The 23903-nt window shown below is 42.5% G+C and overlaps 1 protein-coding gene across 2 annotated transcripts in view; it reads left to right on the top strand.

Moving 5' to 3' along the window:
- The window catches only part of LRRC2 (leucine rich repeat containing 2), a 33018-nt gene extending 12229 nt beyond the window's left edge, over positions 1-20789 (top strand). For both annotated transcript variants that reach the window (XM_027582145.2, XM_027582146.2), the window contains exons 3-9: positions 6375-6582; positions 8319-8475; positions 9226-9362; positions 13191-13336; positions 14897-15052; positions 17117-17253; positions 19396-20789. In XM_027582145.2, coding sequence (XP_027437946.1) covers positions 6375-6582; positions 8319-8475; positions 9226-9362; positions 13191-13336; positions 14897-15052; positions 17117-17253; positions 19396-19445 — 991 coding nt within the window. In that variant the 3' untranslated portion in view covers positions 19446-20789. The remainder of the gene's footprint in view (positions 1-6374; positions 6583-8318; positions 8476-9225; positions 9363-13190; positions 13337-14896; positions 15053-17116; positions 17254-19395) is intronic.
- The last annotated feature ends 3114 nt before the right edge of the window (positions 20790-23903 follow it).

Below are 23903 nucleotides of genomic sequence, written 5' to 3'. Positions count from 1 at the left end.
CCACCCTCACCTGTTGAGCTGAATGCTGGGTAAGACTCACTGTACTGACACCATTTTTAGTTGGATCGAAAGGAGGTAATTTGACTATGCTCATGTAAACTCATGAAATAGGCGTAAAAGAGAGTTACACGTATATGAAATGAAGCTGAGCACTTTGGAAAAACTACATTTGGGACAGCCATGAGCCACACAATTGACTCAGCACTGCACAAATCCGAAAAGGTATGGCAGGTTGGAGAGGTTGCACATTCTGATGGCTTTGCGTGTCTACTTTTTATTCCCTATGAAGGAACCAAAACTGGAGCTCTTGCATGATGTGCGGACGGTGTGGTTTATATAAGGAAGGCAGAATGGGATTTCTGATTGGCAGACCCATTCTCGGAGGAGGTCCCTGACTCTATCTCAAGTTGGCAAAGGTTGATATTTTTCTGTGCTTTAAGTTAAAAACCAAAGGTGTAAGGTGTGAATGTCTCTCTATTAGTTCTCCATTTTTATGAACTATTTGGATCAAACCAATACCTCTTCTGGTCATGCTTGATAATTAAGCTGTTACTGTAAGCATCACAGCTGTTCCAGGTGGTTATCTTCATCCCCAACTTGCAGACAAGGAAGTTGGGACCTAAGTGACTTGCCCGAGCTGACGCAGCTGCTAAGTGGAGGATTTGACCAAGCTCTTTCCCCTGCACAACGCTGCAATCTCAGACAGTTGGGACGTTCTTTCCACTTGCACCAATCTGAGGTTATCCAACATGATGTGAATCTTGAATTTAAGCATTGGAACCTCAGACCGGGGAACACCTGCGGTAATGGGTCTGAGTGATCTACACTAGTACGAATTACACAGGTCCCCGGACCCCGTGAGCCCAAAGTGGCTCTCAGCTCTGCTCAGACCTCCTCCCCACTCCTAGCATCTAGGGTTACTCTAGGGTAGGACAACTTGCTGAAGGGGCACCCAAGCCCTGGGGGGTTTGGGGAAAGTGTCTGTAGCTGGCGTAAACCTCCCCCACCATCCCGAGGGTTCTTGGAGCTGGAGGCATCTGCAGAGAGCCCGGGTCCACAAACTCTCAGCTGTTTTGGAGTGGTTTTTGCCTCCTGGCCTCTGTCTTGCATTGTGGTGCTAAATGGCTTTGTGGACAGCTTCCCATACCTCCCGTACACCAGGTCGGCCCTGAATTGGACTTGTGCCACGTCTTATCTTGCCCTAAAATGGAAAACTTCTTAGGGATTTGTTAGGCTTTTCTAGCTCAAGATAAGAAAAACAGCCATCATATTGGCTGGGCAGGTGAGGAGGAAGTCGGGATGGTGGAGGAAGGAATGTGGGGGTTCAAGGAGCAAGCTGATTAGCTTCCCTGCAAAAAATGAATGTAGTAAATTTACGTTTTTTGCAGGTGTCTCTGAGTTTCCATACTATGATTCATACTGTGATTGTTAATACTATTTGAAGGTTAACCGTTAGTTTCTCAAGATCTGTTTTCTGTGGGGAAATCAATATATTGAAAAGCTGGTGAAATCCTAATCAGAACACGCAATTATCTGGTTAATTTAATTTTATGAAAACAATCAAAACACTGTAGGTTGCTCTGTGACCTCACTTCATGGTGCTTCATTTTTGTAAGACTGTATTTGTTTCATGAAGCATGTATCAAAACTTAAAAGTTATAAGCAGGGGGCACTGGGTGGCTCAGTCAGTTAAGCAGCTGCCTCCAGCTCAGGTCATGATCCCAGGGTCTTGGGATCCAGCCCTCCACTGAGCTACCTGCTCATTGGGGAACCTGCTTCTCCCTCTGCCTGTCGCTTCCCCTGCTTGTGCTCTCTCTCTGACAAATAAATAAATACAATCTTTTTAAAAAAGTTATTAGCCGAGGGGGCACCTGGGTGGCTCAGTCATTAAACATGTGCCTTCGGCTCAGGTCACGATCCCAGGGTCCTGGGATTGAGCCCCACATCGGGCTCGCTGCTCAGCGGGAAGCCTGCTTCTCCCTCTCCCAGTTGCCCTGCTTGTGTTCCCTCTCTCACTCTCTCTCTCTGTCAAATAAATAAATAAAATCTTAAAAAAAAAGTTATAAGCAGAGATACAATACAGACTAACACTCTATCTGAAACTCAGTCACCAAGTGGGGGAAATAGAAGAACCGCTGTAAGGCTCTGAGAGAGGACTTTCTCATCCAGGGAGGCTCTTTGCCATCCAGCCTAGGATTGTGGGTTCTTTTCTTAAGGGAAGAGCATTTTATTTGCACATTTACTGATTTAATTAGTGGAACTGTAATAGCATCATTTTACATGTCTATCTGTCTTGTATTTGAAGTTCTACTAAAATTGATGCAAGAGGATGATAATTCAACTATACGGGTGATAAAGTATAAAGACAAAGACAGTTTGTTTATTTATTTATTTGTTTATTTTGATCTCCCTCCCTTTTTCTTATTGAAATGTGGCTGACACACTATGTTACGTTAGTTTCAGGTGTACAACGTAGCAATTTGACAACTCTATGTTATGCTAGACAGTTTACTTATTTTAATTAGTCTCAAGGAAGAGAATGGAATTGAAAAAAAGAGTTCATAGTCTCATCTTGACTCTCACCAAAAAATAGCTTAAATTCTCATGAGGTTTTGGAGGGAATGGGTTAGAAAACATTTAAAACGAAATCCAAAAAAGATTTGGTATATGCTTCTTTTTAATGAGATGTGTCTAATATTCTTTTGTTCTCCATTGTATATTGGCTGCACCAAAATATGTGAGGCATTGATGTTGGTTTATTTGTGATATAGGAAGGATGTATTCTGTAGGGCTTAACGGGCATTGTTCCATTCCATTGGCAGGGTAGCCCTTCGGGTTCGGTCTAAGAAATGAGGGTAGAAGAGACGTTAACCTGAAAAGTGCTTGGTGAACACAAGGCTTGGTGAACGGTGGCCATGCTGTGTTGGCTGTTGCCATTTTGGGGGGGGATTTCTTTTATTCCTTCAATCCACATGTCTTAGACCCGGGGTCTGCCCCACATCCTTGACTGCTACAATCAGGTCTAGATCTATAAGCAGGTATTTACATTCATTTATTTATTTATTTTTAAATATTTATTGTTTATTTAAGAGAGGGAGAGAGTGCATGAACAGAGGGAGGGGCAGGGGGAGAAAACGGAGAGAGAGAATCTTAAGCAGGCTCCACGCCCAGTGCAGAACTTGGACGCAGGGCTCGATCCCAGGACTCTGAGATCATGACCTGAACCAAAATCAAGAGTCGGATGCTTAACTGACCGAATTGCCCAGGTGACCCTAGGTATTTACATTTATTTTTATCACATGGTATTAAAATATTTAAATTATACAGAAGCGCTAATAATGAAAAGTAACAATCCCAAGCCAATCCTACCAGTTTCTCCCAGTATTAAACTCATCTCTCTCCATGTGCTGGAATTTTTAAACTTACCCCTTTCATGACATTACATGGAGACGTCATAGGTAGATCCTGAAGCCCTACCTCCTTGATTGCTGAGTGCCTACCCCAGCTCAGCTCACTGTGACTAGGATCTGGGTAGGGTGGTAGCTGGGCTAACCAGGGCCATCAGCAAAATACTTTTTAAAAATGCTCCTCTTTCTCCCAGCTTAATGGCAAGCTTGAAACTCCAATGATACCCAAAGTCATTTTGGAAGAGCAAAAACTGTGACATAGACCTTGGGAGCCAGCCCTGCAGAAATTCAGGAACGAATGTCCCAGGCAGACACAAGAGCAATGTGAACACTAAGGCATGGGTTGGCCTGGGATGGGGAAGAAGCAGGTTTTAGGGTGAGGATTAGGAATTTGGGTTGGAACATGTTAATTTGGGACCCCTTTTTGACACTCAGCTGGAGATACAGGGGAAGCAAGGCGTCTGGATTCAGTGAGGCAGTCTTGGCTAGAGAGCTATAATTGGGCACCATCAGCATACAGATCTATTTAAAACTACGGCACTGGGAGATATCCAAAGAATGAGTATAGATAGAGAAGGGCAGAGACCCAAGGGCTGGGTGTTGGGACCTTGGAGATTTGGAGGTTGGAAAGTTGAGGGGGGCGGTCAGCCTGGCGACTAGAGAGGTAGGAGTAGAATTGGCAGAGGGGGGTCCTGGGAGCCAAGTGGCAATCAGGCTTCATGGGGGGTTGGGGGGGAAGGGCTGTGCCAAATGCTGCAGATGGAAGATGAAGACTGGATTTGGCCACTGCGTCTAGCAAAGTGGAGGTCATGATGACCTTGAGAACAGTTCCAAAGAAGCGGGATGCTGAGTGAAGGGGGTTCAACAGAGAATAGGGGAATGGGAACGGAGAACTGTGGATGTGAGTCAGCACAACTCTTTCGTGGGGTTGGCTATAAAGTGCAGCGGGCTTGATGGAAGACATGAGGTTGCAGGGGGTAGAGGTGGGGGGTGAAGGTGGTAGTGTTGCCCTTTAAGTTGGGAGAAATAACCGTGGTGCATGCATCAATGGGAATGATCCACAGGAGGAAAATACTCAGGAGAGAAGCGGGGGCAGGAAGTCCTTGAGCAGGTGAGAGGCTGGGTTTAGCTCGGGAGGCAGTGTAACCACAGGGAGGATCTGGGAGAGTTCTTACAGACCAGCCTAAGCACAGGCAGAGTTGACAGGAGCAGATGCGAGCCGGTGGCGTGGATGTGGTGCTGGGAGTTCCATGCGTTGTGTTCTCTTTCATTTCTTCCCTCCCTGAACCAGGAGCTCTGAGACGGAGGATGGGGTAGGCACTGCTGGAGGTTCGCTTGAAAGGGAGAACATGTACAAGAGTCACCTGGGGCCTGGGGCAAAGGATCAAGCTTGGGAGTGTGGCAGGGCTGCTGGACAGCGGTGAGGGGCTTGGGGTCAGGGGTCACCATTCAAAGCGAGGCCAGTTTGCAAGGCAGTGAATTTTCCTCCACCTTCACTCCTGGGTGGGTGCAGGTGCAGAGCCAGGGGTTGGGGGGGAGAGGTGGATGCCAGCTAAACTGAGGTTTGTCCAGGTGCCCCCAAAAAACAAGAGAGGGCCGGGGGGATTGAGGAGTGATGCAGGAGTGATGGAAATGGGACCACAAAATGTTTTTTTTAAAGATTTTATTTATTTATTTGAAAGAGAGAATGAGATAGAAAGAGAGCGTATGAGAGGGGGGAGGGTCCAAGGGAGAAGCAGACTCCCTGCTGAGCAGGGAGCCCGACACAGGACTCGATCCCGGGACTCCAGGATCATGACCTGAGCCGAAGGCAGTCGCTGAACCAACTGAGCCACCCAGGCGCCCACACAAAATGTTTCTTATGAAAGCCTTACTGAGGAGCATAACTGACACACAGGAAACTACACGTATTTAAAGGATACAATTTGAAAAGTTTGATGTACATATACCTCCTTAAAACCATTTGCACCATCAAGATAGGATCATATTCATCATCTTAGATGTCTCTTCCTCGCTCTAGGTGGTTCTTTCTTCTCATCCCCTGTCCTCGGTGCCTGGGCAGTCACTCCTTCCTGTTGCTGTAGATGATTTTGCATTTATTAGAGTCTTACAAATCATTTTATATAAATAGAATAATTTTTTTTTGGTCTGGATTCTTTCGTTCAGCCTGATGACACCGAGATTCATTCACGTGGTAGTGTGTATCAAGAGTTTATTTCTTTTTATTGCCGAGTGGTAGTCCACATGTGGATAAGCTACAGTGTGTCCATCCATTCACCTGTGAAGGTGCATTTGGGTTGTTTTGGCTATAAAGCTAATATGAACATATGCCCAGGTCTTTGTATAGTTATACACTTTCCCTTGTCTTATAGAAATACCTAGGAGTAGAATGTCTGGATCATACGGTATACATATGATCTTTATAAAATTCATTGGGATCTAGAGGGTTGGTGACTGGCAGGGTCCGGCTGTGTCCCCAGCCACCCACCCCGGCATTGCAGCTCTCCTGAGGAATTACTGACATTGACCACACTCTAGTGCTGCTACCAAGCTTTGCTAACACTACCAACTCTTGGCTGGTGGAAAGACAGTCTATAAGCACTTACTAGAATGTTTCAACACCTGTGATTCCTTTAACGGCGTGGTCCAGGCTCTGAATCAGGGGTCTCTTGCTGGCCCTGATTCTCCTTCTCTACTTTTTTAGTCAAAGTTGCTGATAATTCACAACTCTGAGGGTTTAAGATGCCCCTTACATTCCCACAGCAGAGGGACCAAGAGAAGAGGTGCAGGGAGGAGGGCTGAGGTTTGGGTGGTTGGGTGGGTGGGGGTGCTTGAGTCTCCTGCGGCGGCGGGGAAATTGCCGGCCTGGGGAAGGGCTGCCCCTGTGCCCAGGTGGCCTGCCGGCTGCTCGAGGCAGGTGAGGGCAGTTCCCCAGGAACGTGACTTCGGCCTCTGCTGTCCATTTAGGATAAAGGAGGAGTGGAACTTCGTGGCCGAGTGCAGGAGGAAAGGCATCCCCCAGGCTGCGTACTGCAAGAATGGCTTTATAGACACCAGTGTGAGGCTTCTGGAAAAGATCGAAAGGAACACCCTTGCAAGGCAGAGCTCACTTTTCAAGGAGAGAGACAAACGGAGCAGTCCATTTGTGTTTGAACTTTCTGGGGAGCAGTGGACGGTGAGTGCAGCAAGGGGTTGCCCAATGTGCGCTGCTGGGCTCTGTTCCAGGCATTGATTGGCCTTGGCCTTGGCCCAAAGAAGAGCTTTCCCATGGATGGGGAGGAGCCAGTTGCCTGCTCTGAACCAGATTCTCTCCTCCCTTCCTCCATGCAAGACTGAGTAGTCCTGGGGAGGGCAGGAGGATTCCTCCTAGGCTGGCAGGGGCTGCGACCCCAGCGGCCCTCACCAGGATGGCGCAGCCTTTAAAGTGTTTACTCCTGTGGTCTCTCCCCCAGACCTTTAAAATCACTCTTTGCCCCCCACCCTTTTTTTTTTTTTTTTAATATACTGAGTCTTTTAGGTAACAACCCCTAGTGGTAGTGACAGACCCTTTAACTGCTTTTCCTCCTGAGAGTCTGAGGCCAGGACAAAGATGCCCCCTGTGCCCTTTCCTCAGGTGTTTACAGGTGGCCTCCTGTTCCCAGTGCCCCTGACCTGCTGCTTTGCTTGGGGAGGCATCTCCAGGGCTTGCCCGTGATCTGACGTTTTCTGGTAGAAGCAGCACCTGAGTGTGCCATGGGCAAGCAAACTGGGATGATGGTCCCTTTCTGGGGCGCAAGGTTCTCTGGAACCTGCCCTCCATCTCTTTTTATCTCCCCAAGTTATGGCTGAAGGCACTCTGGGCCCGGAGACTGAAATTTGGAGGGGGGGGTCCTGGGGGCTGTCCTTTATTGGCCATGTGATCTGGGGGCAGTTTACTCCACTTTCATATATTTTATCTTCTCCAGTGCTAAGGCTTGCCTTGGCTATCTCTAAGGGCTGTTGTGGGTTCTAAATGAGCTGATATTCTAGGACACTAACTTGTTGGCTGCGCTGCCCTTTGAAACTGGGAAAGATTATTACTGTACAACCTCTAGTCTTCTTTCTCCTGCATCCCCATCACTGAGATCAGTGGGTGCTCTTCTGCAGTTCCAGTTAAATACCGCTGGTAAATCGTTCTCATGCGCCATTGTCAAACATGGTCCTGGTCTAAGCACTTACCCCACAGGGGTTACCCAGCCCGCCTGGAGAACCTCCAGCCATAAGCACTTCTCAGCACCTTTCCAACTGTATCCCAGAGCCCTTGAGCTAGGGGCGGCCTTGGATTCTGCTGAGTTCCTCTGTCACTGCACAAATGAAGGCCGAGGGAGGTGGTGCACCTGGAAAAAGGCAGAGCCTGGCCCAGCATTCAGGTCTCCCTGCTGTCTTTCTGGTGCTCTTTCCTATGATAGACTCAGAAAAACAGTGAGAAATTTGGTACAGCAACTATTAGATCTTTATCAAGCAACTACCTAGGGAGGGGAAATGTAGCACAAATTTTAAAATCCAGTGCATAGACAGATTTTGTTTTGAGATGTTAAATCAGTGTGTTGTAAATTAACAATATATGTCATGGCTATGGGTGTGAGCCTGGTTGTCTGTGTTCACTGGACATTTGATCTTAGTATCATGAATGAACGGCAGTTTTGTAATTGGGCTAATCTGTGAAATTAATGACAACCCCAGAGTGAAATTAATGACAACCCCGGAGTCTTAAAGTGGCTTCTTGGAGGGGCTATGGAGTGGGCTAAGGTTAGGCCTGACGCTCTCCCCCATGCTCTCTTGCTTCTTGCCTTTTACGTAAATGCCTGGTTGTACTTGGCTTTGTGCATGCTGCCACTCGGCTCCGACACCTTGAGGAACTAGTTGTGACTGATGTCATTCATTCTGTTTTAGGAGCTCCCGGATTCATTGAAGGAGCAGACACACCTGAAAGAATGGCACATCAGTAATACCCTGATTCAAATCATTCCTACTTATATCGAGCTGTTTCAAGCCATGAGAATTCTGGATCTGCCAAAAAACCAAATCTCCCATCTTCCTGCTGAAATCGGTAGGTTCTCCAGCAGGAGCCTCAGTGTTCTTGTCTGGCAAGCAGGCTGCGGGTGGGCAGGTGGTGGCTTGGCGCTCCCTTCCCCTCCTGGCCCAGGACACCGCTGGGCGGGGCTGTTTCCTGTGTTCCCAGAGCTGCTGGTTAGTTCGCAAGGTCCCCTTGGGGCAGTGATAGCAGGATGCCACCTGCAGAACTCAGCATAGGCAGACATTTGCCAATGGCTCAGAAACTAGAAGTCTCATGAGTGAGCAATGCTGTGCTTAGGAACTTTTTGTTTATTTTCTTTTAGTTTTAGAAAGTTAAGCAGGCAATGACATGCTCATTCAAACATAAAATACGACCAATTTGTTCCTGTATAAGTTTAGTGTAGCCTATTATGTCATTTTGATCAACATTTTATAATTTTCCATCATTTTTCTGTTCAGCTGCAGTACCTTAAAATGAAGACTACAGTGATCATTACTGCTTCTCTTTCTCTTGGGGTGGGAGGGGTGAAGGTCTGGGGGCTGCCTATAGTTCCATGAAGGATTAACTAGAGAGTAAGCAAAAAAATGCTATGGTCAAGGACTGACACGCTCAGGATAAAAGACGAACGGACATTTAATCAAGTGCTTAAAAAACAAATACAAAGTTATGTTTCATGTCTCCCCCATTGTCATTTATACAAAAGTTTTATATCTTGGTCTTGTGTTTGTTATTAAAAGACCTTAAAGGATCTTCCCCATGGATGTTCATTTGTTCTGACGACAGGTCGTTTGAAGAACCTGAAAGAACTCAATGTGAGTTTCAACCATCTAAGGAGCATTCCTCCAGAACTGGGAGACTGTGAAAATCTAGAGAAACTGGATTGTTCTGGAAACCTAGAATTAACCGAGCTCCCCTTCGAAGTAAGAAAGCAGTCATATTGGCATTGTGATTTACTTGTATTTGGTTTATGACATGGGCTGATCTATAATGCTGGGAAGACAGTTTACAAGATGAAATCCATCTTTATTATATCATGCTTTCTTGACATTTCAATCGCCCTATACCAGCGATTTAGAAGGTCTTTTAAAATGTTTTTATACTAGGCCAGGAGCTGAATTTAAGTTCAGAAAAGCTATCAAAAACAAACAAAACAAGGCAAAAATGTCCTGTTTTCATATAAGATATTTTTATTTAATGCCTATTCAATGTATGATGCCTGTTGTCTGTAATGCAGATCTGGATTTTTTTTAACCCACAGTGGTAAAATAAATTGGAGACAGTTGGAAATAAAGGGGGTAAAAACTTTTTAAAAGTTTATAGATTCATAAAAACTTGTAGATAACTAAAGTAGTCTTAACAGATAGGATTTTAAAAGTCCATTAATTTAAGCAATATTCGTTAATGATTTTTGGTCTGTATTCACTGGAGAAATGATTTAAAATCCCATTCTGATGAGATGGGGCAGCTGAGAGCAAAGAGTGTTGCCAAACAAAACTCAACAGGCTTCTTGTGCTGAAGGGAGATAGAGATCTCATAATCCTGCTGGTAATGAACAGAGTGGAAACAGTGTTGCTGGTGTGGTCCAGACAAGGCCCTGGCTGCTGATTAGAGTCCTAGATGGGGTGTTACTCTCCTTGCCTGGAAACTTCTGGGTGGGAGGAAGTGGCTCCGTCCACTATCGCCCCAGGAAATGCCTGACAGTCCAGGTGAGGGCGTCTCCCCAGGGGCATGACTCCCTGCATGAGACTGCTCATTCCCCAGGCCTCTCTAGTTTATTTATTTTAATTAATTAATTAATTTTTAAAGATTTTATTTATTTATTTGACAGAGAGAGAAAGAGCGTGCCCACTAGCAGAGGGAGTGGGAGAGGGAGAAGCAGACTCCCGGCTGAGTAGAGAGCCTGATGCAGGGCTCCATCCAGGTTCTGGGATCATGACCTGAGCTGAAGGCAGATGCTTAACTGACTGAGCCACCCAGGCGCCCCCAGGCTTCCCCAGTTTAGAAATTGGCTCAGTCTTCTCTTGGTTGTCCCGGCTGGAAACAGTCCAGGTCATCTTGACCTCTCTTGCTCCCATGCCCTGTATTCACTCTGTAAGTGAGTCTATTGAAAATGCCCTTCAGAATAGGTTCTGTGTCTGACCACCACCCAGGACCTGGTCACCAACACCCTTGCCCAAGCCCGTGCTGTCCATCATCTGGACAGGGACAACAGCCTTTCTGGGCTTGCCTCTCTGTCCCTTCTCTGTTTCCCCCCCTTTATTGAGATATAATTTATAGACCTTCAGATTTAGCCATAAGTAATTCACTTTTAGGATATTTTAAGCATTCCCTCAAAATTCTGTCTCACCTGTTTACAGTTAATCCGCATGAGTTGGCATATTGAACAGCCCTAGGCAACCACAATTTGGGTTGTTTTTTTGTTTTGTTTTGTTTTTGTGGGCAAACAGCAATGTCCTGCTGATTCATCTATATTGACATAGGTGGGAGCAAATGTACTTGGGATATAGATTTTTAGGCTCTTTGCTTTGAATGGGATTCTGTAAATGCGCTGTACTTGTTATACTTCCCCAGGTGGCTCTGTTAAAACAGCTCACTGACTCTTCTTGTATATAATGTCACTATTTCCAGCCTGAATGGTTCTCATTGGCCATAAATTTCAGCCACCTGTTCAAAGTATGGCTTATTCGGGATAAATAGAAACTATGTAGCTGAAGACAGGTCATGTCTCAGCCTCATGTATCCAACTTGTACTATCCAAAGGAAGCACACAGCACACCAGGTTCTCACCTCTACAGACTCAGGAAAGCACTGTTTGCCTGGATGCGGTATCCAAATGCTGGCATTAGAACATTATTTTCCGTTTGGTTAAAAACATTACATTTACCATTGTGACCATTTTTAAGTGTATGGTTTGGTAGGGTTCAATGTATTCGCATCATTGTGCCTGTCTTCATGAGGATGCTTCTCACGCAAATAATTGTCACAACCCTGAATTCAAGTTCAAACAGACCTCAAATAGAATGAATGACCCATGGAGGGAACTACCAGGAATTTTGAGACAAAGGTAAAGATAATGAAACTTCTGTATAAATGAGTGTTGTATTTATTTTGACTGAATGTCAGATTTTTATCTGGACAGCACCGGAATTGTCAGGCAAATATTAACTACCTTTCAAAAGAGTTTGAGTGTTTTGCTTTGCCCTTGCTGAAAGTAGTTAGTGGGGAATGACTATATCCAGGCATTTGCTCTCCTTGCTTGTTTGATGCCACTGTGATTTTCCTTATTCTAATTTTCACAGAAGTCTTAATTTATTGAGGATATTTAAAGGAAAGAACTTGGGGCACCTGGGTGTCTCAGTAGGTTAAGCATCTGTCTTCAGCTCAGGTCATGATCCCAGGGTCCTAGAATTAAGCCCCATGGCTTCTCCCTCTCCCTCTGCCTGCCGCTCCCCCTGCTTGTGCGCTCTCTCTCTCTCTGTCAGATAAATAAACCTTAAAAAAAAAGAAAGGAGAGAACTTATTCTTTTAGAGGCTGAAAAAAATGCACCTTCTACATTTATTGTAAAAAGGAGAAAGATGAGAGGCTGATGGTAATTCAGTCTTGATTTTTCTGCTGGTCTGAGAACCCCTGCAACATAGCCAGAGACTTTAGACTGAATTATGGGCACCCCAAACATCTTTTTTGACTGCTTATTCGCTGTCACATTACTGTCTTCACATTCATTTTCATAAATTCAAAACAAGAGCAAAATTAGAATGTGCCCATTCAAGGGGGTGAGTTTGACCTGTGTGTCACTAAAGCAAATGTGGCAATACAGAATTAGGTATTATATTAAGGTAAAGAGAGGCATAAGCCTACTGATTCTTTCTTTTCTACATTTCACATTTCCTTCTGTTGGTCCAACTGGCTCCATATTGCATATTTCATAAGTTTGGAAAATGTGTTCTGAGAGGCAGCCCAAATGTTATTTGTGGACTCTGAAAATAAGTCAGTAAAAGGTAGCTCCTTCTATTTGTCTATATTGTCACAGCCACGACCCAACTTACAAAAAAATCCAAACATGAGACACTTTTCCATTCAATATTCATAGATATGCATTTGAAATAAAAAAAAATATTTCCCTGCATATCCAGTTACCATGTTAAAAAACACAAATTACGGAAATGGGACATAAAGAGTAGAGATTTCTGATCTTTTGCCATGGCCCTTCACAAGTTGAAATGTGAGTCTTTTTTAAGATTTGCCAAAACTCCTTGTGGCTGTCTTCAAGTCATTCTGTTTTTTTAAGGCTTGCGCTTTTTGTCTTCTGTGACTTTGCACATGTTGTTTCCCACCTGGAGTTCATTTCCCTATCTTTCCACCTGTCAAGGAACCTCAGGACCCAGTGTAAAAACTCTATTCTCTGTGAAATCTTTCCTGACCCCTTCCCTTACCCCACCGTGACGTCGGCACATTAGCCCCTTATGTCTGTGTTACCGAACGCTCCAAGTTGAAAACTTCTTCACATTAGTTCTTGCTACATAAAATGGCATTGCTTATTTTTAAAAGTGTGAACTCCTGCAGGGCAGCCCCTGTGTGCTGTTGATCTCAGCCCGCCCCACATCAGCGCTCCAAGATACATACTCTGCTGATTTGTGTTGCATATATTCTTAGAAGGGCCTTTGGGAAGAAATAGCACCTGAAAATTATTAGTTGAACATACCCGCTCTTACAAAAGTAATTAGAATATGTTGTTATTCCTTTCTAGTTAAGTAACTTGAAGCAAGTTACATTCGTAGATATCTCAGCAAACAAGTTTGCCAGTGTCCCGATCTGTGTCCTGAGGATGTGTAATTTGCAGTGGTTGGATATCAGCAACAATAGTCTGAGTGACCTGCCCCAAGATATAGACAGGTAGCTACTCGCATTCTGAAGGTGAGGTGTATGAATTACTTACTAACGCCTTAGACACCGTTAACGTTTTAAACATGCATAACACACGAATGGTCTTTGAAATCAGTGACTTTTCCAAGAGCTTATTGTTTCTGGGAAATGAGTTTCATTCTTTATATGATAAGACAGTTTCCAGTCAGCCTCATACATGTGCGTGCATATGTGTGTGCATATGTGTGTGCATTTGAACACATCTCTGCTGTCTTGGTGACCTTTAATTTGCTTGAGTCCTCAAAAGAATGACATCATTAACTTTCCTTTACCCCACAGAAATAGCAAAGTATTTTTATTATATATGGAATAGACACATATCACTCTGTGTCTTTATATATATGTTATTTTTGGATGAGGAGCATATTACTCTGTGTTTAGACTATCGGTGAGGATAATTTTTTTTGTTTCATTTATTGATTTATCACACATAATTTTTCAAACAAAATCGATATGATTAGGAGGTTTTTCCAATTATATCCCTGTATGTCGTGTTTAGAAAATAATTACACCAGGCTGCCTGGCTGGCTCATTCAGTAGAGCATGCGACTCCTGATTGTGGGGTCGTGAGTTCAAGCCCCACATTGAGCATGAGCTCAAAAAAAGAAAAAATTATACCGAGTCATGTAAGATCCATTCATTCACTCATTTATTTCATTCATTCATCCCACCAATGATTTTAGGCTCCTGAATGCCAGACCCAGAGTTTAAAATGGTGAATGAAACAAAGTATCTGGCCTCCTGGGATCCACAGTCTTCTTTATAAAGATAGAGCATAATAAGTAAGCTGTCGTGACACAGAAGCCAAAACTGACTTAGTTCCGAAGGTCACTCACATGACCTTTTTCTACTCCGGGTACTTATGATGTGTATTGGTGCTTTCCAGGTTTGTGAGACTAAGTGGGAATTGTTTTAGTTTGAAACACGAGGGGAACTTGGTGAACTATTTGTGGAATCAGTCAAGATTTTGCAAATGCATGCAAGAAAAAACTGGGGGGGGTGTCCACTGAGTCAGAATAAAACGGAAAACAAATAAAACATATCTGGAGCGCATTTTGCTCATTTCCTTTTCATTTTGCAGGTTTCTTTCCATTTTAAAGTTAGAAAATATGATGGGAGAGGAATATCGGGCTTTCAAGATATACCCCAGGAAACATGTTGCCCAAATCTGTTCATTCCCGGCCCCAACTCCAGTAGGGTTCCTTTCCCATCCCCTGCTGACCCCGGGGAATGTGGCAGACACTTGGAGAGGTGTACTGATTGGTCAGGCCCCCTCCCAGACTAATGTATAATGTGCCGTTTGCTTATCCTGCTGTTATATTTGTCTTTGCTTGGCAATTAAGCCAGTGAAAACTTAAAAAAACCCAAATAGTGTCACCTGGCATGACTTTATTTAAATTTTAAAGTCCGTTTATTCTCATAGGGTCACATACATAAAATAAACTATGTAGGGATTTCATACCAGAATTTCTCCCCGCCCCCCCCATGAAGTTAATCCTTTTAAGTCTAATCCGTTTTACTTCTTCTTAGGCTAGAAGAACTGCAGACCTTTCTCTTGTATAAGAACAAGCTGAGTTATCTTCCTTATGCCTTGCTTAACCTAAAGAAGCTCACCTTGTTAGTTGTCAGTGGGGACCATTTGGTGGAGCTCCCGACGGCCCTGTGTGACTCATCCACACCTTTAAAGTGAGTAGATCCCTGTAGAGACATTCATGCGCAAGGTAAGGGGCACCTGGAGCCTGGGCGCCCACCTGTCTCAGGAACCAGATTGGATGGTTCTTGGACTCGGAGGACCTAATCCCAGTTCACAGAAGTTTCAATGCCTTTTTACAGGCATTGTAAACGATTCCATTGGGCAGACCACTCAGCACCTGACCAAAAAGCCTGAGGTTTTGTCTAGGGTGGCCCTGGGGGAAAAACCCCAGAGTTTTGTGTTTGGAGACTCGCCAGGGGACTGGCAGCTCCTTGCCCGCGTGGTCACCCATGGTGGGCTGGAGCCCGGGCAAGCATGGTCTGCATGTGCAGGTGCCCAGCCAACATTTAGTGGTCTCAGCCTCAAACATGAAGGCATCACTAAGCCTTTCCAGATGATTGTCACAAAAACATGAATTTTTCAATTTTGGAATCAAACTGCAGGCAAGATAGAAAAGTTAAATATGGTTTCAGATCAGAATGCGGATGGTGGTGTTAACGGTGTAAACGTGAAAGTACGTGATGTCTGTGATGTGCTTTGAATGCATCAAAAAATAAGATGGCTCGATGAGTAGATCGAGGGGTGGATACATGGGTGGGGGTGTGATAAAGCAGGTGCAGTAAAATCTTAAATATGGAACCTAGGTGGTAGGGATGGGTGTGTTCACTGTAGCATTTTCCTGACTTCTGAATGTTGGAAAGTTTTCATAGTGGAATGTTGAAAAAGGTGAAAGTATAGATCATAAAAACTGGGAGGGGAGGGTTGGGGAACTGAAGAGAAGGGAAGGAATACCTCCGCTTGATTAAACAACATTGAAGTATTGGTCCTGTGTAGAAGAGAATTCCAGCAGGTTAAGTAAAAATAATGATTGACCGATGAAAGAGACTGACTCTGGGGATCTGAGACACAGAGGTCGGGTGACAGACTATAGTTTTAAATAAAAAAGTATCCTTGCACTATTCAAATTTTAAAATACCCACAGTGATTACTCTGATAAAACATTGAAGAATGATGAAATATAGACATTTTCTTTTTTTTTTTTTTTGGATAGGGACAGATGATAAAAATTAACTCAATGAAAGAGCTTGCAAAGGGGGCACATGGGTGGCTCAGTTGGTTAAGCTGCTGCCTTCGGCTCACGTCATAGTCTCACAATCCTGAGATCGAGCCCTGCATCGGGTCCCCTCTCCCTCTGCCCCTCCCCCCCTCACTTATGCTCTTTCTCTCTCTCTCTCTCAAATAAATAAGATCTTAAAAAAAAAAAAAAAAGAGCTTGCAAAAGAAAAGTTGCATGGATCTATCCACAAAGAATTTAAAACTTTTTGCTTTCTCCGAATTTAGACATTAAATAAAATTACAAGGAAAAAGAACTGGGAAATATATGTTACAAAAATAGGACAGGTGGGCTTTATCTTCCACGTGTATAGAGCTTCCACAAACCAATAAGAACAATACCACCCAAGCCAGCAAGGGCTCACACTTGCAGCCAGAGACTATTCGAGGGATTTCCAAGTTTGAATTGAAATAATTACATTGTCTTTCACACCAAAACATCTTTCAAAACAGGACAGGAGATCAAACGTCATTTTAGTTTCTGTCCTTGAGCTTCTTTTTTTTGGTAGGAGTATCCATCTTTTCAGTTGCAAGGATATTGACCATCTGACTTCTTTATAATTTAACCCCACCTCATCTTAGAGTTTGATATCATTCATGGGAGTAATATCAAACATAGCAGGACATGATCCAGTGTGAAGGGTCTGACAGAGAGCAAGTGTTAGTGTCCACCTCAGGGCCTCCTGCCTGCTGTCTTCCGTTTGTGGTTGAGTAGCTCTCATTCCCCCAGCAGACCTCTGAGCAGGACTGATTCCATAATCCTATTGGATTATTCCATGGACCAGTTCCACTGGTGATGCTAATATTATGTGGTCATCTGTGACCTTCAAAGATAAGTAAGAACTTGAGATTTAATACCACAGAGGTTGACTTCTTATGAGAGGAATTCTGTGGTTAAATATGTGCAGGTGAAAATGTGATATTGTCCATATTTTCTTGAATAGATTTGTAAGCCTTATGGACAATCCTCTTGATAATACCCCGTGTCAAGATGGTGTGGAAGTGATGGAAAGTGAACGAGATCGTCAATGCTTTGATAAAGAATTTTTGAAAGCCTATATCGAAGATGTTAAGGAAAGAGGTACGTTAATCTTATTTAAAATTATTTTAGGGGCACCTGGGTGGCTCAGTCAGTTAAGCATCCAACTCTTGATTTCCGCTCAGGTCATGATCTTGGGGTCCTGAGATCAAGCCCTGAAACTGGGCTCGGTGCTTAGTGCAGAGTCTGCTTCTCTCTCTCCCTCGGCCCCTCTCCCGGGCTCTATCTCTCTCAAATAAATAAATAAATAAATAAATAAAATCTTTAAAAAATTATTTTAAATAAATATATGGAATTCCATGTACTCATACAACACATTTATTGACATGACTCACAATGATAAAAAGTTAATTGGTTAATTGATTATTTTTCCAAGTACCAAATATATATGTATATAATTTTTTTTAAATATCAAATTTTTCTAGTGTACTTGAATACTTGATACATCACCAACTGTTTGACAGAGAGGCCTGGAAACATACACTTGAGATGTTGCATGAGTTTTTAACAAAATGACATTGACAAAAGAGTATCCCGGTTAATGGGAAAATAAGATTCCATTTTAAAATCCATTTAAATTCAACTTTAGGAAAAGTTGTTTCTTACATAAATCAAGGTCCACTTATATAAAGATCACAAAAGGAAAAACACGAGGTGGCAGACTAGTACCTAGATCCCTTTAGCTTTGGTTTCCCACAGGGTGGTGATAATACCCAGGAGCAGGGGGAGGTCACAGGACCTCAGGAAAGGGCGGGAAGCTATTTCCCCAGGGGCTGTTTCCAAAGTGTTCTGGAAGGTAGAAGCCCCTCCTTCTGTGGTAAGCACAGAAATACAGGAAGAAGCCATAAGCACCCTTTGTTCTTCTAACCACCTCCTTCCTGGCGATGGCTGCGCATTCCAGATGAAGGATGATTGGTCACATTCAGATATTCAGGGGTTTCATGACATCAATGAAAAATACCATTTATTTGGCAAATTAAAATTTTTTTTCAACTAAATTAAGCAAATCTCTATGCAGTTACCTCCAATCCATTTGGCTGTCCCCAATCTTGAATGCTGAAATAGTATGAAATAAATGAGACATTTATATGAAACATGAAACAAATAGCAGAACCATTTATTTTGTCAAAATTTATCTTTGGGTTGTATAAGTTTCCTCTTGTGAAAACCTTTATTGTTGTATTTTATAGATTTATTCATAATTACATTTTAGAGCTATTATTTAAAAATGCAAGAAAGAATCAGAGAAAATAGGTAGTTAGCTTTGGATCTGTTGGTCAGTGATAAAATAATTTGCTCTGTAAGGTTAACTTTAGTGATGATAGCTTTTGAACTCATTCACTTATTTCTAAATAATTATAATAATTCTGTCTTTCATGTATTCATATTGGTTCATATGATATTGCCAATACTCAGCTGGTTTTGACCAGAGTCCATAGCTAAGGGGGAAAAAATGTAGCTTTAGCAAGTCACTTGGACCTCCAAACTCATGTGATTTAAGAATGATGAGCAAGTGAAACTCTTTGCTGGTCCTCAAGTGTTAGTGACCCTAAGAATCACCTGCAGGCCCTGCCTCAGAGATTTTGACTCAGCAGCTCTGGGGTAGGACCTAGAATGTGCATTTCTAAGAAGGTCCCAGGTGATGTTGACACCTTGGGCCTGGGAGCCTCACCTTGAGAGCCATTGGTATAGACGATCCTTTGACAAAATTTGGCTGTGAAGGGAGAGTGGGCAGTAACCAGTGAGAAGAGCAAGACTGAGTAAAAGGGGTACTTACTAAGATTACGCTTGGTTTAGGAATAGCCCAAACTTTGCTTATAAACCATTTTCCCTTCCACCTGGGGTCTTACCTGCTGTCTCAGGTCCTTGGCCATCTATTTCTGTTTTGTCAGTTTTTCTTATTTTAGGGTCATACAGTTTCTCAGATCCTGATGTAGCTGTGTCAGTTTGTTGGAATGATTGCAAAAGAATGAGGGTTAATAATTCTATCTTAGATCTAAATATTTCTAAAGCATGACTAAACATTTGTGAAAGCGGACTTAATGGTGATAGATAAATCCATTTATCTCCATAGTTTAACATAAGAAGTGGTAGTATTTTGTGTGTTAACATGAGCCATGTTTTGTAGCTACACTTTGTGATAAAATGGGGAATGATTGAGTATCTTTGTTTCTTTTGTTACAGAATCTGTTCCCAGCTATACCACCAAAGTATCTTTTAGCGTTCAGCTTTGATGCCATCCATTAGAAGACTGCAGAATCTCCCTGTGTCGTGGAGCTATAAATCTTGGTGTTGTGGAATAATGGTTTGCACTTAAGGACAAAGTCTAGAAACCACAGTCATAGTTAGGAAAAATGATTTTCGGATTTCACATTTGCAAATACTTCTCTCTGTGGACTGGAGAATTGCTAAGTGGGTTTATATATAAAAGTTCATTTGCATATACTTGTTTCCAAATAGTCACATTTAATATTTTAGAAAGTGTGTTTTTTTTTAAATTATAACTTAGAGACCAAAATCTGAAGTTGATTACACTGTTTTTAGGAATCCAGGGATAAAGGGATTGTAAAAAGAGCATTTATATGGGACTAGCCAAATGAGATTTTATTTTATTTTGAAAGAGTTTTAATGAATTATTTCTTTTACTAAGAAAAGCTTTCCTTGGGTTTATACAAACTGCTGTTTTCATATATTTTAATTGTATTTTGTAAGACTTTAGGTATAATTTGGGCATTGAAGGTAGAAAGAAGAGCTGGATTGTCTGCCCATGCATCGGGCACAGGATACTCAGATGGTGCGCTGGGAGTCCTCACAGAGGCATAGTGGTCCTGGCTGGTCCTGGGAAGCCCTACGTGGCCTGCATGGATGGTCCTCCTGTTCTGAGTGGGTACCTTGGGGGTCCCAGGATGCACCTTAGAGCAGGGAGCAGAGGCAGTACCCTTAGGGACTCCTCCTCCAAGGTGGCTTTACAAGGTAGCAGGGATGACTACTTGTCCATTACAGATGAGGAGTGCCTAGGAAAGCTTTCCTGACAGGTGCTACAGGAAGACTTTGCCCAGGCCACAGTGCTGCTGTCCACAGGGAGCTCATGAGACTGCTTTTTGTTGGCAAGGATGGGATTCATGATAGGGCTTTGGACTCTTACACCACATCACATGATTTGGAGAAATTTTACAAATGTCTATTTTTATACCACGATTTTGGGCTAAAAGAAAACAGGACTGTGAATTGAAAATAAGCTTTAACAAGTAGCTTTTGTGACTAAGAAGGAAAAAGTGCATATATTTACATATATTCCTATATGAATTGACTCCTACATGGTCTAGTTCAGTGCCATCCAATAAAATTTTCTGCAGTGATGGAAATGTTCTTTAACTGTGCTGTCCAAATGTAGTGACCACCAGACACACGTGGTTTTGACTACTTGAATAATGACTGGTATAAGTGAAGAACTTTTAATTAAGGATTTTTTAAAATTTTTTATTGTTATGTTAATCACCATACATTACATCATTAGTTTTGGATGTAGTGTTCCATGATTCATTGTTTGTGCATAACACCCAGTGCTCCACACAGAACGTGCCCTCTTTAATACCCATCACCAGGCTAACCCATCCCCCCACCCCCTCCCCTCTAGAATAATTAAGGATTTTTGGGGCGCCTGGGTGGCTCAGTTGGTTAAGCGACTGCCTTCGGCTCAGGTCATGATCCTGGAGTCCCAGGATCGAGTCCCGCATCGGGCTCCCTGCTTGGCAGGGAGTCTGCTTCTCCCTCTGACCCTCTTCCCTCTTGTGCTCTCTATCTCTCATTCTCTCTCATTTTCTCTCTCTCAAATAAATAAATAAAATCTTTTAAAAAAATAGAATAATTAAGGATTTTTAATTAAATTTAAATTTAGATTGCCACAGGTGGCTGCCATATTGGACACACAAGTCTAGCCAGTTGGGTTTTTTGGAAGACAGGAAGAGTGATTTTTATTTTCTCTTATCTGAAGAACACTCTGTCTCCAGAGGGGCCCCTATTGACACCCTCCATATTTTGTCTTGATAGATTTAATCATAATTCCCAGTGTTTTATCCTCAACAGATGCAAAACAGGCAGAACATTCTAAAACCATATGGTAATGCTTCAGCGGAGGATTGCTTCAAGTTAAAAACAAACTCTGAGAAGTAGGTTAAGAGATGAAAAGAGTAGGAAAATGAGAAATCACTTCAATTGAACCTCAAACAATTGCATTTTTCTTTTTAACTCTTCAAAAATGAAATTGAAATTTATTACTTGTACTACTTGAGTGATTTTGAAATTGCATTTCATGGCAAGGTATACATTATATATAGCCAAATGGAAAATAAATCTTAAAAGGGGGCAAATAGGGGCTTTCACACAAATTGTCCATGAATAATGTAAAATTTGTTTCAATAAAACCAGTCTTTTGTGCAAAAACCTTGTTTCGGTGCTACATATAAACAAAGGAAAAAATATTGCAAAGTATATAATACATAATTATTTCGTGTTACATTATATCCCATACCAAATATATTGTTTGAATATAACATTTGTAGAGATACTATTTAATTTATTCATGTAAATGTAAAAGTGCAGCAGTATTATAGGGCATCTCAGTGGAAATATCATAGAGATTTGAAAATTTTACGTGACGCATATGGACTGACTCATAATTTGGAAAAGGAATTTCCATAGCAGGATATATGTATGAACATTAAAGCAATATGAATAAAAGAATAAAATGTAATTCCTAGAAGAAAAATGTTCTGGTTCCAAAAGCTTATTCTTATACCCATTTTTCAGACATTGGATTGTTAAGGGGCAGAGACACTTAGGTGAAATCATCGAGTAGTACATTTTAATTACCAGCAAGGACTACATCATATTTCTTAACTGGAGCTTTCTAGAATGACCATTAGGCATGCTTGCCAAACACCAGTTTAGGGTAACTTAATGATGATGGCAAACAGTAACCTCCAGAAATCAGTTACTGTCTTTCCTTCTTTGCCTCCCTTCCTTCCCACCTCATTGCCATCTCTTGACTCTCTCACTACTCCTGAGTGGGAAGGAAGCCTACTTTGAGGTGTTGTGTTGTGGTGGGTGTAGGTTTATGCGATTCTCATTTCCCACGTCCTGATTCATAGGGGCACCACTTTGCCTAGCTTCTCCCACCCTACTTGTCGGCAGCAGTATGTGTTATTAGAGTAACTTTTGATCACGTAATAACATTTCTTGGAATTTTAAAGAACTTTCCAATTCTTTCCTGAAATTAAAGTTCTTCACACCAGTCTTCAGTGAGTTCACAAATCGTTCAACATCGACTTCCCTTAATGTCCCGCTGATCTAAATTCCATTTTCTAGTTTGTTTTCCTTATTGACATACTCCAAATCATTCCACCCATCCTTGCCTATCTTCGAACACTGTAAAGTCTGTCTGGAGATATCGACAGATGTTTCGAATCTCCCTATATTTGCCATCTCTTTATTGTGCAAATGTGCACGCACACACGCGTGCACGCACATTCCAGTCTCTTCTGGAAGCTGATCGGCACTGGGACTTGGGGAGTCAGGATTGCAAGACCAGCTCTTTTACTAACACACCATATAATCTTGGGAAAAATCACTTCACCTTTTACCTACCTGTAAAAAATAGAGTTGGAGAAGATGATTTCTAAGGCTGATTCTATCTTTAACATTTTATGACTTGCCTTCTACTAAGAACCCCCTTTTATATTAACAACCCAGCGTGTCCTCCCTACCTCACTGGTCACTCAGCTTCCAGCTCCTTATGGGCTGCTGGGCACCCTTGTTCCTTAGGCATCTGTTTGAAACTATCTTGTCCACTATTACATGTTAAATTTCTGGAATTTGCTAAATAGATAGACAGACTGTGCCCAAATATTAGAAAATGAATAGCAAGTCTGTGAAGAATTTACCCACACATTTCTGTTGCGTTCCCAATACTTCCATCTGTGCTGAGATGTACAAATATTATTTCTGATATTGCCTCAAAAGAAGAAGTGTGCATCATAAAGAACTGCATTTTCTAGATATCCAAATCAAAGATACAGTGAGGTATCACCTCACACCCTTTGGTGTAGCTATTATTAAAACAAACAAAGAAAAAAAACCCAGAAAATAATTGTTGGTGAGGATATGGAGAAATTGGAACCCTTGTCCCTGTTGGTGGGAGTGTAAGATGATGCAATTCCTATGGTAAATAGTATGGCAGTTCCTCCAAAAATTAAAATAGAATCACCGTATGGTCCAGCAATTTCACTTCTGAGTATGTTGAAAGTAGGGTCTCAAAGAGCTATTGGTACACCCGTGTTCCTAGCAGTACTAGTCACAGTAGCCAAGAGCTGGAAGCCTCCCAGATGTCTACCATATATACATACCATGGAATGTTCTTCAGCCTTAAAAAGGAAGGAAATCCCATCACACGCTACAACATGAATGAAACTTGAGGACATTATGCTAAGTGAAATAAACTAGTGACAAAAAGACAAATACTGTATGAGTCCACCTCTATGAGGTCCTCAGGGGAGTCCTATTCATACAGACAGAAAGAAGAATGGGCGTTAGCAGGGAGGAGGGGGAGGGAGAAAACGCGAGTTGTTTAATGGGTATAGAGTTTCAATTCTGAAAATGAAAAAGTGAAAAGTCAATGAGAAACTGAGTGCACA

Source organism: Zalophus californianus, chromosome 1, assembly GCF_009762305.2.
Source record: "Zalophus californianus isolate mZalCal1 chromosome 1, mZalCal1.pri.v2, whole genome shotgun sequence".
In the NCBI taxonomy this organism is placed as follows: Eukaryota; Metazoa; Chordata; class Mammalia; order Carnivora; family Otariidae; genus Zalophus; species Zalophus californianus.
The sequence above is the reverse complement of the archived record's forward strand: the minus strand, read 5'-3'. Positions and strand labels throughout refer to the sequence as shown.